The sequence below is a fragment of the Schistocerca serialis genome, chromosome 8 (genome assembly GCF_023864345.2).
Source record: "Schistocerca serialis cubense isolate TAMUIC-IGC-003099 chromosome 8, iqSchSeri2.2, whole genome shotgun sequence".
Taxonomy (NCBI): domain Eukaryota; kingdom Metazoa; phylum Arthropoda; class Insecta; order Orthoptera; family Acrididae; genus Schistocerca; species Schistocerca serialis.
This window is the reverse complement of record NC_064645.1, coordinates 199771751-199792027: the sequence shown is the minus strand read 5'-3', so window position 1 is coordinate 199792027 and position 20277 is coordinate 199771751. Positions and strand designations below refer to the sequence as shown.

The 20277-nt window shown below is 40.4% G+C and overlaps 1 protein-coding gene across 1 annotated transcript in view; it reads right to left on the bottom strand.

The window, feature by feature from the left end:
* LOC126416414 (1,5-anhydro-D-fructose reductase-like) overlaps nucleotides 1-20277 on the bottom strand; it is a 121332-nt gene that overhangs the window by 56259 nt on the left and 44796 nt on the right. The window contains exon 4 of the mRNA XM_050084132.1: nucleotides 12507-12707. Within this exon, the coding sequence (XP_049940089.1) occupies nucleotides 12507-12707 (201 nt within the window). The remainder of the gene's footprint in view (nucleotides 1-12506; nucleotides 12708-20277) is intronic.

Genomic DNA, 20277 nt, shown 5'->3' with positions numbered 1-20277 from the left:
CTGCCACTGGAGAGCTATAAACTGTTTCATGTAACATGGCAGCATGTAATGCAACTACGTTGGTACGTGAGAAACAGAATGCTGTAATAGAGTTTCTAACTGCAGAAAACATGCCTCCAATTGAAATCCACACAAAAATGAATGCTATGTAAAGGGATGATTGTATCGGCATCTGTAATGTGGGACATTGAATTGTTCGCACTCATAAGGAAGGAAACAGTGGTGCCAGCCTCCATGTGTGTGTGAAAGAGCTAAGAATAGATGACTGCACATGACAACTGACAAGACTCATTGGAATCACGTTGATGAATTCATCAGAGAAAATCATTGATAGCACAGATACAACTCTCAAGTAATTGCGGCATATCATGAGAGAGAATACAGCCCATCACTGCAGAACAGCGGTATAGAAAACTATGTGCATTGTGGGTACCTGGAAAGCTCACTCCTGACATGAAACAGAGGAGACTGGACATCTGTCAACAATTTCTCTTGCATTTTGAGAGTGAAGATGATGGTTTCCTTAACATTGTGGCAGGTGATGATGCTCGTTTCACCATTTTGGTTTCAAAAACAAGAGAGCATTAACAGTGTTCTGCTACAAACCATCACCAATCCTGGCAAAAGTTCAAGACCAAGCTATCAGCAAGCAAAATCATGCTCACAGTGTTCTGGGATGTTCAAGGTGTGGTGCATTTGGAATTATACCTAAAGGCAGCACAATAAACTCTGCAAGATCCTGACAGCACAAGTTTGAAGAGTTTGTCCACACATGGAGCACCCTCTCCTTTAGCATGACAATGCCAGACCACAAACGATTACTGTGACAGATGTAACAATCCAACACTTTATGCTCCTGTCATCAATCATCCATATAGTCCCAACTTGGCCTCATCCCATTTTCATCTGTTCCCAAAACTTAAACAACAGTTTTGAGGACTTTGCTTTGATAGTGATGAAACGGTGCAAGCAGAGGTGAGGTTGTGGCTCTGTCAACAAAGTGAAACATTCTACAGTTAAAGTATCAAAAAACTTGTTGGGAGAAATGTGTTCATCACCAGAAAGTCAATGTTCAGAAACAGTTATATGTACATAAAGAATAAAGATGAAGAATGTTAATGAAGTTTGATTTATTTAAAAAGTTTTAAGTGTTTTCGCATTAAAAATTCAGAGGCATGTTCTCATATTATGATCTTCGGAGAGGCAGTGCTCTGCGACTGTTACTTTGCAGGTTGTCCTTTGTTTGTGAGATGCCTGTGCCCCACACATCTTTCCTACACAGTCCAGGTCATCTGGCCTAAGTACATTTTTCCACACCAGCAGGGAATGTGGTAGACTCCTCATTTTGTGAGTCCTAAACTGTCAACAGAATTCAGCAGGGCTTTTATTCTGGGTGGGCAAAAAACACAACTGACATTATATTTCCAGATATTTCTCCCAGTTTTTGTTGACTTGTTACCAGCATACAAGATGAATGCTGTCGCAGCATGTTTCTCTTCTTTCTCTGCATGTTGTGGCTTGGAATCCTTTGTTCTTATGGCATAATGAATAAGATGGTGGTTATATCCATTCTTCTGTTAAACTATCTGCTGGTGCGGCAACTCTGCTGTTAAACTGTTTTGATCAGAAATTTTGTGAGTCCTGTGTGGTTTACAGTAAACACTGTATCCAAGTTCTTCATTTGGTCTCTTCTTGACTAGCATGTCGAGGAATGGAAGTTGATTATTTTCTTCTGTCTATATTGTGACTCTGATGTTTTGGTGCAGTGAATTCAGATGATTCAAAAAGTCCTCCATGTTGGCAGATTAACCCTTTAACTGCTCTGGACGTGTTAACGCGCGCACCTTTGTACCTGTCCCTGTGTACTCTAAACAAGTTTACGTGCGCCACCAGTCCTTCTACCTGGTGCTCTGAACATGTCTACATGCGTAAAAATGTTCAGAGCACACAGGAACAGGTACAAAGGCGTGCACGTTATCACGTCCAGAGCAGTTAAAGGGTTAAGAATGTATCATCCACGTACCTGAAGAAACACAATGGTTTGTGGCCTGCTGAGTCAAGGACGGGTTTCTCCTCCAAATGCCCCAATAAACATGTTGGCTATCAATAGTGATAGCGGTCATCCCATTGCCTCTCTGTCTGTCTGTCTGATTATAGTAATTACCGTTTGACGGACTCTAGAATGATTACAAAGTGTCTCATTATTGATGGCTAAAACTTTTCTCCTATTAACTTAATTGTGGCTCATAGATGGTACCCCAAAGGGGAGAGAACCCATGTTGAAGGTTACCAAGTCAAAAGTTCTGAAGGTACTGAATGAAATGTGCTGAGCTGAAGATCATTGTCACGTGTTTTGCCATCTCATACATTGGTGCACTGGTGCTGCTTATGATGGGATGGAGTGGCCTCCCTTCTTTATGGAGTTTACATAATCTGTGAAGTCTAGGGGATGCAGTTACTCATGGACAAAGTCTTTATGCTATTTTAGATTGTAAAGTATTCTGGAGAAGTTTGATGAATTTTCTCTTCATATAGTTTGTTGGATTATCCACAACCCATTATCCTGTATGCACCATCCTCTAGTAAGTTGTACATCTCCTGCTTGTATACTAAATGTGGTCGCGGACTGCTAGCACTGGGAAAAGAGGTACTGATGGAAGTATGGCTGTGAGGATGGGTCAAGAGTCATGATTTAATAGCACAGTGAGTAGAGCAAGCAGAGCACTTGTCCGTGACAGGCAAAAATCCCCAGTTCGAGTCACAGTGTGGCGCACAGTTTTAATCTGCCAGGAATTTTCAGATCAGTGCACTCTCCATTGCAGGATGCAAATTCATTCAGGATCTTTCAAGTTGATCCCTGCACACTTACAGCTACACTCTGCCTGGCATTATAAAGATCACAATGGATGGTAATTTCACTGAAGCATATAGTGTGTGTTCCACCCACTTCATTCATTGTCAGAGATAGAGATCAGCAAGAACAGCAGCTAGTATGACAGAGCAAAGCTGCACAATTAGTCCAGTTTTATGGGACAAAAATGAATGGCCCTACAGGATATTTCTAGATTGCTCATAAAAATGTATTCTTGAATTTTTTTTTAATGCATTTTCATTAAATAAATGGTAACTGTCTTCAAATGCACCCAAATTAAGGTTTTTCACATTTGCAATGGCCCGTGTGTGTGTGTGTGTGTGTGTGTGTGTTTGTGTGTGTGTGTGTGTGTGTGTGTGTGTGTGTGTGTGTGTGTGTGTGTGTGTGTGTGTGGATCGGAAAAAGGGGGGGGGGGGCAACTTTGGCCCCATTCATGAACACACAAGGGTCAGATTTCATAATGAAATATGCAAATTCATAACTTACACAACTCTTAATTTCTGCTATGTGGTTTGTGTGCATCCCTTCATACTTCTTGCTTATAGTAGCATGGTGACTTACTTCAACCAAAACCCATGTTATCCATCATAATGCACAGGTCACCCAGATAGGCTAATAACTATACTGAATTTTTCATTAAAATATTTTTGTGTATTGTTCAAGTATAATTAACAGAGTGACACAAAGCAAGATCCAAAAACTTTTCAGAAAAGACAAGTGGAAGGTTGACTTAGAGATGCATAAAGTAAATGTATCAATGAAATTTGAGTTGTATAAAAGTGGAGGAAAGACAGACAGGTTTGAACAGAAAATAGGCTGAAGGGAGGGAGTATACTAATCCCTCTATTTTTCATCACTGTTATGGATAATACATAGCAGAAGTGGCAGTGCTAATGGGAGATGGAAATATGAAAGCAGTGGAATATGCAGATGGTTCGATGGTATGGGGGAAATGGAGGAGGAGAGGCACAAGAGAGATAAATGTATGGGAGGAAGCAATGGGACAGTAGGGATTGAAATTTAATACAAAGAATTAAGTGACAGTAACAATGAGGAATAGGATGGGACAAACAAACAGATATACAAATTAGAGGGCAAATACTAAAGACAGTGGAACATTTTAAATACCCAAGGCGTATAACAGAATACAGCAAGAGGTATGACAAGGAGATTAGTGACAAGCAAAGGCAAGCCCATGGATTTCTGTGGAGTGTAAGAAGCCAAGTCTGGAGCAAAGATGTACCAACAAAAAATAAGCAATTGTTATGGTCCACTACTTGTGTAAGCATCAGAAACACGGGTAAAGAAGTAAAGGCTGATAAGCAGGATACAAGCTTGCAAGAAAAATTTCAAAGAGGTGTACAGGATTTACAAGAATGGATACAGTAAGGAATGAGACAGTAAGAGGTGCAATGAAAGAGAAGCCCATGCAAAAGACTAAAGAGATGACAAGTTGGTATGGGCATATTGAAAGAATGGAAGTTGGCAGGATATCAAAATAGGCTTATGAAATGCAAAATGAGGCAAGAGACCTACAGGAAGACAGAGGGCGAGGTGGATTGTAAAAATGAAGCAATGTGTGAAGAAGAGAGGAGAAGCCTGGTAAAGGGTGGAGAAGGAAATTTGATGGAACAGGGAAAGATGGAGAGGCTTATGTTCCAAACAGACCCATTCAGTTGCAGGAAACTGTAGAAGAAGCTGGTGACTATGAAGTACTTGTATAATTCATAGTGGGCTAAGAGAAAAGTCAGGTGGTTGCTTCAGCAGAGGTTCTTTGATCCCGTGAAACATGAGCTGCTTATAATCTGTTCTCTATGCTCTCACTCTGCTTAGCCAATAAGGACTGTGAGTGAGGAACTGTGTCAATTGCACCGTAGAGCGTTGGCTCCCAGCCACAAGCCCTTGCTCTCTGGTGCCCGTGCCCAGCTACCAAGGACACACTTCCTTCCTGACTCCTTTGTGTGCTTTAGTTCTCAAATGAAGCAGAAAAATCCACGCTAGAATAATGGCAATATTATGAAAAAAAAGGATAAATTGCTATTCACCATATAGCGAAGATGTTGAGTCACAGACAGGCACAACAAAAAGACTACCAGATAAGTAAGCTTGCGGCCAGAAAGCCTTCTTCTGAATTTGACAACACACACACACACACACACACACACATGACCACTGTCTCTGGCTGCTAAGGCTAGACCTGCCTGGTCTCGGTAGCCAGAGCCAGTGATCATGTATATATGAGCTGCATTGTTTGTTTGTTTGTTTGTGTGTGTGTGTGTGTGTGTGTGTGTGTGTGTGTGTGTGTGTGGTGTTGTGTTTCTGATGTGCCTGCCTGTGAATCAACATCACCACTACACCGTAAGTAGCAATCTATCCTTTTAATAATAATGTCATTAGTTCTGAAATGAGTAACTTACATTTCTAATGGATCACATCTTAAACTCCTTTCATTCATAAAAATCTACTCCTTATAGTTTAACATCACCTGAAGATGCCCACATCTTGACTATCCTGAATGGGCTCACTCTGCACCTGAACATACAGTGTTTCGAAAGCAACTAGAAAATTGTACATTGAAATGGCACTGCCAATGTCAAGTAATATTGTAGAACTCACTACTTGACACAAATGTACAGCCTGACACATGTGTACATTAGATATTTATAATTTATGACTTTAGTCTTTGCATTGACTTTTGGTTTTGTATACCTAATTTTTACTTTTGGATATTTTTCAGAGAATTTTCCTTCACTTAAATCTTGTAATTAGTAATTGGATGAACTAATAATAAAATGCAAGGCAGTCAATGACCCAAAGGTCGGTTTGAAGAGCTCAATGCTTTACTAAACATGGTCCTATTGGAGGTGGTATGCTACTTCCTTCCTCTAACTTTCAAACTGACTTAGCCAGCCAGTTTAGGGTGGTGGGGAGGACAATCTAATGTGGATTCCAAACCATGGTGCTCAGACATTAACAAAAATTGCAATAGGCAAAACAAGTGATAAGTAACACATAGAAATCCAGGGACAGTTCTGGGATCGAATATGAGACCCCTGCATCTATCATCTGACACCTTACCCCTGAGCCACCATTGATAACACACATATATGGGGCAGTGCATTATTCACACCAATTAAATATTACAAATTCCTCAACAAAGAAAAGTTTTTGAGAAACTATATTTACAATAAAATAAACATGATACTAAAAGTTTGAATTTATCAGGCTAATGAAGAAATGACTGAATTAAAAGAAATGAAATGTGGACATGCAAATGACAATAACTTCAACAAAAAAAGGAAGTGTTGAAAAAATATCATGATAGTAATTATCAACAAAAATAATCTATTTTTGAAAATATAACCTTGCTGGATGAAAGTCTACTCATCAAGCTGTGGCAGGAGAAAACACAATGAAAGTTAAGTAAATGTACAAGCTTTTCAAGCCAGAGTACTTCTTCTGACAGACACGGTTGAATGGAAATGAAGAGTGATAAAGGAAAAGGACTGGTGAGATATACAGGAATGTCACCTGAGACCCCAGGTAAGGGAGACTTACCAGAGCACAGTCATAACCGGTTTCGGCAATACAATGACCATCTGCAGATTCTATAACAATAGAAAGGAAATTTATATTAAAACCTAAAAATAAGTACAATATTTAACGCTTCTACATTTACGATGATCTGTTTACCTGAGTGAATCGTTTTTACTACAAACGTGCTTCAGCTCCGGTGATCAAATATTGCACTGTCTAGTGTGGGCCGCAGCAGATGTCAACATCCTTTAAGGCAGAGGAGCATACCATCCACCTGCAGCAGAGCACTACACTCGTCATCCTGCCTGTGTCGTCCCTGTCATACCAATGGACAATGGCATAAACAGGCAATAGCCAGAAACACAGCCCCATCAGGCATCAAAAATACACTCTACAAGTGTTACTCCTATTTTCATCTATAGCAATGTTTACTCCTTGTTCTAAAATGTTATTTCACTGATTTAACGATCTGTTCTGTAATTTTAAATTTTATCTACATTTGACCTAAATATTAATAGTAAATTTGTCATATTTTAGGCTTTTGAAAAATAAAGACTATCTTATAAAGGAGGTGCACATCTAGCGCAAAGAGGGGGAACAAAATCTAACAAATTTTTATATCTATATAAGACTAGTGTTTTAGATTTTATAGCTAGTTTGACAATGTATGAACCTGTGTTCAGTGTATGCTGCCTTTCGGTATGAACTATATGTATTTCGATAAATTCAGTTAGATTACTAATAAGCCTGGTTAAATATTGCACTTATTTTTAGGTTTTAATATAAATTTCCTTTCTATTGTTACATAATCTGAATACGGTCATTGTATGGCCAAAACCGGTTATGACTGTCTCATAAGAATGCGGTTGAGTCTATATATAAAGAAAAAAAATTTTACAAAATAATCAGTCACACACTCCATGGACAAATGTCGTTCTTTACAGCAATACACCACCATTCTCACTTCAGTCTTCACTGGATGTAATTAGCCAACCAGCTTAGTTCAAAAGAAGATTTGACAGGCCACCACATCCAATATTGGTATTGCTGAACCCTCCAAAAAACAATTTAGCAGTACACCTATTGTCATCTCAGTACTGTTCTGGTAATGAATGCACTAATTAACTACTTCAACAAGGCTATGGTTTCCTAAAATCGTGCACTGAAATTTAGGTCCATTCTGTCCGATATTTTGCCCACCACACCTATAACAGTGCAATATCCTGGTCTGACCCTATCCTCCTCCTGCACTCATTTCCCTATCCTATGCAAACTATCCTTGTGACTGTCAACACTATAAGGCTCACCTTAAGCACCCCCCTATGACCACCAATGCCAGATCTGTAACTGGAAGCCGGCCGGAGTGGCCATGCGGTTCTAGGTGCTACAGTCTGGAACTGAGTGACTGCTATGGTCGCAGGTTCGAATTCTGCCTCGGGCATGGATGTGTGTGATGTCCTTAGGTTAGTTAGGTTTAATTAGTTCTAAGTTCTAGGCGACTGATGACCTCAGAAGTTAAGTCGCATAGTGCTCAGAGCCATTTGAACCATTTGTAACTGGAAAAACAAATACTATTAAAGAGAGAGCCACCTGCGAAACAATACATCATGTACCAGCCTTTATGTAGACACTGTTTGATCTTCTACAAGTTATCGCTTAAGATGAATGGATATAGATAGAGAGTGTATACTGACAATACACAGTATCCTGTAGCAGAGCAAATTCTACAACATGATAGACATGACCTCATCCCTGTTTCACCACACTTGCCATCTGAATTCTCCCCCTCTGACACCAGTTTTTCCAAACTCCACGGGTGGTAACTAGCGTTATAACGTAGTCCTTAGTTCCTGCCACCAAGCTGGCCTAAATTTATGTAAATTTTTTTGGTCTCAGTATTTCTTTTTAGTAACTATTCCTTTTCTTTGCTCCCTTTTAGTTTTCTATATCTTTTATTTTCTGACATGACTACTTTTCCCTGTCCTCAAATCACCTGTCTACCATGTATACAGAACTTAGTTTTCTCCTCTTATTAACTCTTGCTCGATGTTTTTTCAGAAACCTTTGTCTTCTTTTTTACCCTGTCTTCTACCTTTACCCTCTCAGGTTTTCAAATCTCATCCAGAGCAGTCCCCAACAATTAGCATTTCCTTGTCATGCGGTCTGGTAAGTCTGACAAGTGACATGGGTTCTGGGCAACTTTTTCATGACACTACCCATCTCCTAAAGTTCACCGATCCTTTTCCTTCATCTCTTTTCCTTTCCCATCAACTATTCTGCCAGAAGGAGGGGCCACTAGCTCTGTAAGCTTGAACATTTCCATAACTTTGTCTTTGCTTTCTCCAGCTGCTGCTTGGTGAGTAGACTTTTTATCAATCCAATTATACAATAGCAGGATGGAACACAACAATACTAGGATAGTTGCTACTCACCATATAGCAGAGATGCTGAGTTGCAGATAGGCAGAACAAAAAGACTGTCAGAAAGTGAGCTTACAGCCCACAAGGCCTTTGTCAAAAATAGACAAAACACACACATGCATACACATATTCGCACAAATGCAACTCACACACAGGTGACCACATACTCTGGCAGTGGAAGCTAGACTGCGAGCAGCAGCGCATGATGGGAAAGGCAACCAGATGGTGGGGGTAAGGAAGAGGCTGGGGTGGTGAGGAGGAGGGAGAGTAGGGTAGGGATGAGGGACAGTAAAGGGCTGCTTGTGGGACCATATAGGGATGAGATGAAGAGAGGTTGGGCAGCCAGTCATGGTCAGGAGGGGGGAGGGGGGGGAGGAGAGGGGGGGAGAGGAGGGGAGGGGATGGCAGTGGAAAAGGAGAGAAGTACAAAGACTGTGGGTGTACTGGTGGAAATGAGGACTGTGTAGTGCTGGAATGGGAACAGGGAAGGGACTAGATGGTGAGGAAAATGACAAAGATTGAGGACAAGATGGTTGTGGGAACATAGGATATATGTAGTGATAAGCAGTCCCTCTCTAAATATGCCAAAGGTCTCAATGAGCCCTTCATAGACTGCAATTACCCTCCCAACCTTGTACAAAAAACATATCTCCCTCACATTTTCTTTCCAGTCACTCACCATCTCCACTACGGGGAACATTCCCCATGTGACTTTGTGCCACCCAGGAATGCAGCAATTGAATTATATTCTCCGCCAGGATTTTGATTACCTGTTGCTGTGCCCTGAAATAAGAAATGTTCTACCCACATCCTTCCCCAGCTCACACAATGGTATTCTGCTGCCCACTGAACCTACACAATATCCTTGTCCATCCCTACACAACCCCTGCTCCCAAGCCCTTGCCTCATGGCTCATATCCCCATAAGAGAGCTAGATGCAAGACCTGTCCCACACATCCTCCCACCACTCCCTACTCCAGTCCAGTCACAAAAATTACCTATCCCACTAAAGGCAGGGCTACCTGTGAAACTACTCATGTGATCTACAAGCTAAGCTACAACCACTGTGCTGCATTCTAATTGGGCATGACAACCAACAAGCTGTCTGTCCGCATGAATGGCCACCAACAAAATGTGGCCAAGAGACAGCTGGATCACCCCATTATGGAGCACGCAATCCAACATGACGTTCTTCATTTCAATGGCTGCTTCACTGCCTGTGCCATTTGGGACCTTCCTTCCAACACCAGCTTTTTGCTCTCTACCTGCAACTTACCCTATGTTCCCGGAACCCTCCTGTCTTCAACCTTCCTTAGTCAGTGTTCTTGACCATCTTGCCCCTTCCCTGTTCCCATACCAACACTACACAGCCCTGTATCCCACCAATGCACCCACTGTCTTTTTACCTCCCTCTTTTCCCAATACCCCCCTTCCGACTGCACCTAGCTGCCCTACCCTCTCTCCACTCGTCCTTGTAAGCTCCCACAAGCAGCATTTTACCGTTCCTAACCCCTACCCTACTATCCCTCACCTTCCCTGCTCCATCCTCCTCCTTAACCCCACCACACAGCTGTCTCTCCCATCACATGCTACTGTTCGCAGTCTGGTTTCAGGTGCCATAGAATTTGTCGTGTGTGTGTGTGTGTGTGTGTGTGTGTGTGTGTGTGTGTGTGTGTGTGTGTGTGTGTGTCTATATTTGAAGAAGGCCTTGTTGGCTGAAAGCTCCTCTTCTGGCAGTCTTTTTGTTGTGCCTACCTGCGACTCAGTATCTCCGCTGTATTGTGAGTACCAACTAACCTTTTCATGATATTTTTACAATTATATGAAAGTAAACATGTTAATCAAAAATATAAAGCAATCTATCACAAAGAATCTAATGTCATTTCATATGTATATCATCAATTTAATAGTAACTAAAATAAATTACTACTCACCACATAGAGGAGGTGTTGAGTAATGGACACATGTTTAAAATTAAACTGTTGGATAAGCTACAGGTGCTGAGGTCCGATTGAGGTTAGTAGCAATCTTGGCTGGATTGTGCAGTGGAGAGATACATAAAAGGTGTGGGGAGGGGAAGGAATAGCAGGATATGGTTGTGGGAAGACACTGAAGAGCTGTCTGCGTGGGATGTGTGCAGGGTGATGCTAGGTGCTGCACTGGAAGGCTGTGTTGGAGGGAGGAGGAAACAGGAGAGAACCAGAGATGGTAAAAGGACTATGCATGTTTTCTATGGGCAGGAGGAGGTCGGGGGGGGGGGGGGGGGGTGTGCAGGAGACATGTGAGCCTCGGTTGGGAGCAGGGAAGGGGATAGAGACAGGTGGAGAACAGGGATTAGCAAAGGTTGAGGCCTGGAGGTCACAGGCGTGAAGGGCATGCTGCAAGGAGAATTCCCACCTGTGCAGGTCAGAAAAGCTTGTGTTGGTGGGAACTTTCTGATGGCTCAGGCTGTGAAGCAGTCACTGAAGTCGACTACATCGTGTTGCACGGCATGCTTGGTAACTAGTCGTCCAGTTACCTCTTGGTCAAAGTTTGGCAGGGGTCATTCATGCAGACAGACTGCTTGTTAGAGGTTACACCCCTGTGCAATGTGGTATAGTGATTGCAGCAAAGTTGGTAGACTGTATGGTTGCTTTCACAGGTGACCCTGCCTTTGGCAGGACTAGAGTAAACAGTAGTGGAGAATGTAAAGTAATAGACAACTTGATTATTTAACAACCTTAACACTGCAGCAAATGCTAAGACTGAACTGAGACATGCTATTAACCCATCCTGGATTTTCCAGTGTTTAATTGTAAGTCACAGCAAAGAACAAAAATCTGTACACATTCAGGAAGTTGTATTAGGTAGCTATAACTGATATACAGCTACTCACACAGATCCAGTGTGGATCCAGTATGGTAGATATTCTAATACATTAATGTGGAACGGGTTTACACTTGAAAAAATTTTTGGAAATCAGATGCAAATCTGGTACTGTGCAACATCTTATCAATGTCTGCAGTGCTCATACTGAGCAGACTGTGTAAGTGGCAGTTAATAATAACACCAACATTATGTCTTTCTCAATTGTTTGACCTTTTCTTCCAATGTCTCATTCCTGATCCGTTACATATGGAAACATTTCTATACATTTTTATTGCATTCACAGCACCTGCTTTGCCCCTGGTGGCCAAAATTGGAACTAATTTTTTCCAGTGTAAATTGGTTCCACATTAAACATATTATAATATCTACGAAGTTTCGATGCCATATGAAAATTACAGCCCACGCTGGACCTCTTTGAGTAGCTGCACTTTAATTATAACCACTGATACGTGTTTTGTGGAATATCGAGTGGACGGAATACTTTTCACATGGGACAATCAACAGAAAACTGTAAGCAGACTTTGTCACTTTCTTTCTGGGGCAGTCATCAGCCAACAACCCAGAGATGGGGTAAGTACTTGAGTCATCATTTCTAATGTTGCTACTTCCAAGGATAACATGTAGCGATACTATAAGAATATTTCCTACAAAAATTTGCTTCTTGATAAAATTTATTTATTAAAGTAATTAATATCCTATATTATGTGATGAAGCACTAATTTCTTATAAAATGCATGCTTTCAGGTCCAACAATACAGTATAATTCACAATAATTATATGACAGCAACACTAACACTAATGAAACTTACCTTCCACAGGCTGATGATGTCAGTGTTCATGTCCAAGAGAACATTTCCATCCTTGTCTCTTGGTAAAGTTTGACCACCCACATCCTGGACCCCCACAGGGTGGTGTATCAGGTACAAGTCAACGTAACTCAACTGCAGGGCGTCTAGAGATTTTTTAAGGTATTTCTCTACAGACTCTGCACGATTTCCAGCAGGTGGAAGCTGAAAGACAAGAACTGTAAGGTTACTCACTCACTGTCTTTAACTTCTCTGATAAGAATAAAATCAGAGCAGTTACATTGACAAACCCAGGAACTGGATGATTCCTTCAAGGAAATATGGAAAAGTGCTCATTTATATCCTTTTTCTGTCATACTGCCACTAGGCTTTTTTTTTGGGGGGGGGGGGGGGGGGGGGGATCATTGGCTGCCATTAGTTCAATGATTTTTCTGATGTTTCACCAGGATGAGTGACTGGCATTCTCAAACATTCACCAATCCATTGCTGATGGCATACTGGAGTTGAGCCCTGTCACACCAATGTCTGAGGACATTTTTCTGATCATTATCACTGCAGTTCTCCACTGTTACCTGCAATGGTCATTAGCTGCAGCAAGGGAATCAATAGTACATTTATACTGATGCTTTCTTCTTTCTTAATAATGTTTGATGTACCTTCCTCACAATGTGTGTGATTTCAGAGAGAGATATCCATTAAAGTTCACAGGCCTACTTAAAGAGGCCACTTGGGTTGGCCTCCTGGCACGCTCTGGTGAGCTGCCGAAGAAATAGCATTATTTAAGTGACTGGAAATGAGTGCTTGGCCTATTGTTTACACTGTATTACTGTTGTCCAATCAATTTGTTCAGTGCTATGCACAACCTGTATCTTATGTGTTGCTCTATAAAGTACTACAATCCACAAATTGTGTTTGTTTTTGCTATAACAATACTACTGTTATGTTTCTAAATTTCCTGACATCCCCGAACAAATGTGATAGCTCTTCTCCACAGGAAGAACCTGCATTAGAAAATTTTATTATATGATTGGTCTTACACAGCGTGTACTCTGCCAGGCAGTTTCTCCGCCTGCAATACTATTTACATCCGACGATCCTGGTACTGATAGACTGTCTGGTTGACTTTTCCCATTGTACACTGCAAGAAGTGTACTCTGACACTGCGAGTGAATCATTTTGGTGATCCGAGAACTCTCTGATCATCTTGATCAGTTTGTATACATGTTTGTGCAATGTATGGCCAATTCTGTTCATTACCCCGAGGGTGTGTGGCAGAAAGGCTTAACCTCACATTTAAGCTTCTGACATGTCACTTCACCAGATGTTAGGTTTCCTGAGACTTTTCATATGACTGGTGTAGTACCCATTGTGTGTCAACACTTTCTAAGTGTTGCATCTCATATTTGAAGTGCTGTGGTTCACATATTGGTCTTGTGCACATATTAGCTTATGAATCATACCTATTTTGAAACCATTGAAATTCATAAATATGACAATAGTTTTGATAATAAAGAAGAAAGCATTATGTTAAACAGATCCTGAATTCATAAGCTGCAATGGATGACTGTCGAACTGCAATGGATGACTGTTGCAAATACAGGGAAATGCCAATGTGGCCATCCCCCCCCACCTCCCCCCTCAAACTGGCACGGGGAGTTAATGTGACATTCAGCCATGGGCTCAATTCTGATCCACAAACAGTAATGAGGATGAATCTCTGACAATGCCTACCACTCATGTTGGTGAATTGTCAGAAAAATCACTAAACAAATGTCAGCTGAAGATACCAAGAGACAAGCCAATAGGCAATAAGTCAACAAGTGACCACAAATCCTCAACACTTGTGTATCCATTTTTTCTCACATCTATCATCCTAATCCAAATGGCAGAATTTATTTTATTTGCATCACAATTTGTTGTCTGTTCAAAGAGGGTTCAAAGGGCTCCAAGCACTATGGAACTTAACATCTGAAGTCATCAATTCAACAGACTTAGAACTACTTAAACCTAACTAACGTAAGGACATCACACAAATCTATGCCCGAGACAGGATTCGAACCTGCGACCACAGCAGCAGTGCAGTTCCAGACTGAAGCACCTAGAAGCACTTGGCCACAGCGGCCGGCTTGTTGTCTGTCTAAACTGTCATTTGAAGTGTTCTATTTACTATTTATAATGAAAATACATTTGTAATGGTTCTGTATCTTGTCTGGAGTGTGGCTAACAACTGTTATACAAGTAAAGCTTTTTCTGTGTATAGTCTTTCCTATTCACGTCAATTCCTGGAATTCTCACTTTGTACTCCATTCAAGTCATCACTAGCCCCCTTACAGGACTTTAATTTGACACAGAAAGGAGCTAAACATAGGCTATACAAATTTTTGTTGTGCTAACCCTACACACAAAACATATGGAAGGTTGTGTAACTGTAGATAAAAGTTAGTTTCCCTTGAAAGTTCTGCTTGTAATATAACTGAACATGAATCTTAGCTATTTTGATATATCGAAAGCAGTTACATAACTGTTTACTTTACAAGTTTTATCTGTTGTACTTACACTGTTCTATGGACTTCTTTCACCCATAATCTGATACCTCATTTTATCAAGATTTGTCATACACCACAACTTACCATGAACCATTGCCCCAGTTATTTTTCATCTTGTCTGTCTCTATTTATTGGCAGCCTATGCCCTTCTGCCAAGCACTTCTCTACCTGAAGACAAGATGGGATTTAATTTCCAGTACATATTTTGTTCTATGACAAATCTACATATAATGAGGCACCTGATGGTGACTAAAACTCCAAAATGCTGGACACAGAAAAGAAAATAATTATATGAAAATTTAATGATCCGCATGTCCCACAATAGTCAATGTGAACCCACCAAAGAAACAAATGAAGTGACTGTTAATTCTGTGGAGCACATATTTTCTTATTTTTTGCATGTATTCTGGAGGAACCTAAGAACAACATGCATCTTCCATGTAGCATCTATCAGCGGCCCATGCCGAAGTAATTTTGCTTGTTGTGGTGTGCTTACAGAAGTTCCATGGACTGTGATATTCAGGCATGGAAGAACACTGAATTCTTTTGTGGGTCCCAGTAATGAAAATTTTGATAGAGAAAAAAATATATTGAGAGAGGGAGAGAGAGAGATTGGATATCTAAAGATCTGGATTTAGAGGAAAGACATTTTGTTGTTTGGTGATATGTAATGGAAGACTGATTGAAAATGTATTTTGAGTGGTTATCCTAGTTAAAGAAATTTTATTTTAAATAAATGAGTGTATCGATTATATATTTACTATGACTAAGAATTGCAAGAAAAGTCCGAGTTCGTGGCTGCAAGAAATTTTATGTTGGGACTGAATTACTCATCAGTAGATACCATGATTATATTCAAAAAGGAAAGCAGCACTGCAAAAAATAACAGTCAATAACAACACAAATTATTCCAAAATAAGGGCAAAGGAACAGGAACTGTGGAGAGTCAGTGGAGGAAATGGTTGGTGTCTTTTACATAGGAGGGAAGGTTAGGGATAGTAGACTGCAAAATAAGCTGCAATCACTGCGCTGTGTTCTTTGTGTGCATGACACCTAACAAGCTATCAGTCCACATGAATGGACACTGTCAAATATGTCCAAGAGACAATGGGACACCCAGTTGCTAAACATGCTGCCCAACATGATGTGCTTCACTTCAATGACTGCTTCACAGCTAGCGCCATATGGAACCTTCCTATGAACACCAGGTTTACTTAACAGTGCAGGTGGAAACCCTCACAACAACATATTCTTCATTCCCGTAACCTCCCTGGCCTCAACCTTCAGCAGTCCCTGTCCTCCCACTACCTATCTCCTTCCCTGCTTCCACTCCATCACTACACATTCCACAAACACACCTGCGGCCAGTCTTTTCCCCCTCCCCACATGTTACTATAATGTCTGTCTGTCAGCATGCCTAATGAGGTCAACAGGGTTGCTCAATGAAATATTGTGCCCAATGGACACTGAAAATAGGCAGCACACACGTGGAGAAGCTAAGGAATTGTTTTTATGGCCAGCAGCTCTTTCTTATTTAACATTCTGTTGTGGTCTCAGCTTCAGATGGACTTTCACAACCAGCTACATGATGTATGGACCAGCCAATGACTTAATTCTGTAGTTGGGCACTGCAGCAGTGCTAGCACATTACCCTTCAATGCAGCATTCTGCTGTCAGTGGTTGACTGTGTTGCTACTCTGTGTAGCACAGAAAAGCATTTTCACAGATGACTATGTGATTAGTGCACATCATCTGTCATAGCACATTAAGATGGAGAGACATTCCTTTGGTGCTGTTCAGTTGACCAGCCCATTCTCTGTGCCAGTTACTGGTCAAATGTTTGGCTAAGCTTCTCCAGCCTCATCCAGCGGCACATCAATTAGACAAAGCAATCAATCTATGAGCCATCAGCTAGCCCTGATAGTTTTGGGCTCCAAAGTGAATCTGCTGAGGTGAGGTCGTCATCCAGTGGGCGCCATCACATGGCACTCCAGCAAGTCTCCGAGGGGTCTGGTTTGATGTGGGGCCTGCACACTTCCTGCTGGCATTACAGGGTCGATGGTATTCAACTGCCATCTAGTTTAGCCTTAAGTCACTGTGCTGACAAGGTGACTCACTCCAGCAAGTTCATTGTCTGCCACCAGCAACCACTGTCTCAACATATCACTGGTAATGTCACACACTACCTTCCACCAGAAACTGCTGTCTCAGCATACCATTGGTAACATCACTCACTGCCAATTAGTCATGAAGCCGTAATCAGCACCTGGATTGTTACCACCACAGTACTGTATGCGAGTTATCAAGTAATGAAGAATTCTGCTGTGGAGCAAGCATTCTTGACTCCTTAACTGCCATGGTAGTGGAGAACCCCATCCACATCTTCCCACAAATCTTTCTCTACAGCCAGAACAGGACAGTCTGTAACAATTCTTTCATTCTTCCTTTTTTGTTTTTCTTCAGACCATTTCACACCTGCTGTCTTGTAGCTTCTATATTAGATATATTAGAATCTTAATTTCAACCCTTTCACTAAAAAAAACTTTTATTTTGGGTATTTCTAAATGTTTAACTTCAACAATCCAGTTTCATGTAAATTTCTTACTCAAGATTTAAACATCCAAACAAATGTGTCTTCTTTTTCTTCATCTTTGTTATTTTAGTATGTGTCGATATTCTTCATCAATACTTATTTATTTCCAGACTTCTGTGTTTCTCAAGAAATGGAAGGAAGATTACAGTTAACACCATATCAATGACAAGGATATCCTCTGTGCTTCTCATTGTATGTGAAACTTTCTTCATAATTCTTCTTTCTAAAACATCTAGACTTATAATTCAGAGCCAAGCACTCATTTCTGTAGAGGTATTTTGGTTCCACTATTAAGCTGTACTGCATTATTTTTGCATTTCTCAAAATGTATGTTGTCCTATCTTTTACGACAAGCAATTTCAACTGCAGAATGAGAGGGTGATATATATATATATATATATACAAAACATACTTTACAATTTCTAGAAATTGTCAGCATCTGCTCTGTGTCTGCAGGCAACTAGTCAAAACCCATGTAAGACCACTGCTCAGAATATCAGAAAATGCTGCAAAGTCAATGTGACAAAATCATGTATCTCTCAGATCGTATAAAAGTATAATTCCATCTCAATTAAAACATATGCTATGACAGACAGGAAGATTCAACAAGTACAATAGATGGTTTTTATTATTCAAGACTGTCTTGATCAATTTGGTGTAATTTGAGTTTTCTGGTTTTGACTAATAAGTAATCACCAAAATTAAAACTCCAGAGTACACAAAAATGCAAACCTGTCATTAAATATAAAAACATTAGAAATACATCCAGTATCTTGTTAAGAAAGCAACATGTTAAATGGTTATCCAGTGCCTATTGTGGTCACATGAAATTAACTGTTGTACCTGCTCATGTGCCATACTCACAAAAGGGAACTGTTTTATTTGTACAGGTTGTGTGAGCATTATTGATTTATACGTGTGTCTAGCATAATTTAAAAATTATCTACATTTAAATATTATAAGATTATCATGCAGCAAAAGGAAGATTTCTCACTGTGGTAGTGGAAATAGTGATTTTCAGTACCATCTGGATTGAATCTTAAATGAATGAAATTAACCAAAACTTTTATTTAAAAATTTTTTAAGAGCTGATTTGCTGATATTTTGGGCCCAGTGTGTCCACCAGATCATTTGATTGTAGTGCCTCTTAAGATAATGGTGGTGGTTGTTTGCTCTCTGTTGTGTATAAGAGTTGATACCACAATTCCCATTCAACTGTACATTCTCTGGTCATGCAGGAGATGGCAGACCCATTCCTCTTGGTCTGCCCAACTCCAAGTGAAAGGAATAATAAGGAAACATGAACTTGCCTCCTGATCACACAACCTTGTGGCTACACTGAGACATCTGTCATAAAATCGTACTTTTCAAGTTTTTTGGCTCTGTTTTGTCAAATTTATTGTGTCCCTTTATCAATTACAGTTTTAATTGTGGTTGTTTCCTCTGCATTTTATAATTCTAAATGCTCTCTATTTACAGCAGTGAATGAACATGCTCATTTCATTTTATCAGACAAGTGGTCCCTCTTTTTCTTGGTTCCTTTAAGTACTCTACATCATGGAAAGTAATAATTACATTAAAGTTTTTTTAAACATAAATAATTTGTTCCAGAGCAAAATCATTGTGGGAGAAACCATGGGAGATGTACAGAATTACAGGAATGAGTATCAGCAACATTGGAACAGATGGGATTATAACTGGAATGAGAGAAATAGGAATGCTCCTATGGGAGGGGGATAACGGACCAAAAGATAACAAGAGATCAGATATCAGGGGAAATGTAAGCAGAATGTGATGGGAAACCTGTTTGTTTGGGGTGAGAAATGCAAACTAAAATAAGGTTAATAATTAAAGAAAAAGAAAGGTTTAACGGAAGAAGAAATTCAAGAGCTTATGGGCAAAATAAAAGGTGGTGTACCAAATAAAGAGATTATACGAGGTCTGTTCAAAAACTTTTGGAACATTCGTAATTTTGCACCAATGGCGGATTGGAGCAAAATTCGGCTGGCATCCCCGCACACGCTTGTATTTAATGTGTAATTGCCAGAATTTTTACTGTTGTATGTCTGTTTGTTATTGTTCAGTGCTGTTTTGAGTAGAATGTTTGTCGTACAGCTTGCGAATTTTGAAATGGTATTGTTAAAGGAGCAACACATATGCATTAAATTTTGTGTAAAACTCCAGAAGACTTTAACAGACACACAACAAATGATACAGGAAGCCTACAGCGATGAGTGCTTAAGCTATGCTCAGTGTTATGAATAGTTCACATGGTTTAAAAATGGCTGGACAGAAGTTGAAGATGACCCTCGATCAGGATGCTCTTTGATGCCTACTGATGATGCTCAAATTAGGAACATCAATGAAATAGTGCTTGCCAATTGAAGACTGACTGTCCGAGAGATTTCAATCAGATCATGTCATGAAATACTGACACAGCATCTTGGAATGCATTGTGTTGCTGCCAAGTTCGTCCCACAGTTCATGAATGGAGACCAGAAAGACCTGTGCCTCACAATCTGTGAAGAGCTTTTGGATCATGCAAATGGCAATGAGAGATTCCTTAAGAGAATTGTAACTGGTGATGAGATGTGGGTCTACAGTTATGGTGTTTACATCAAGGTCCAGTCTTCAC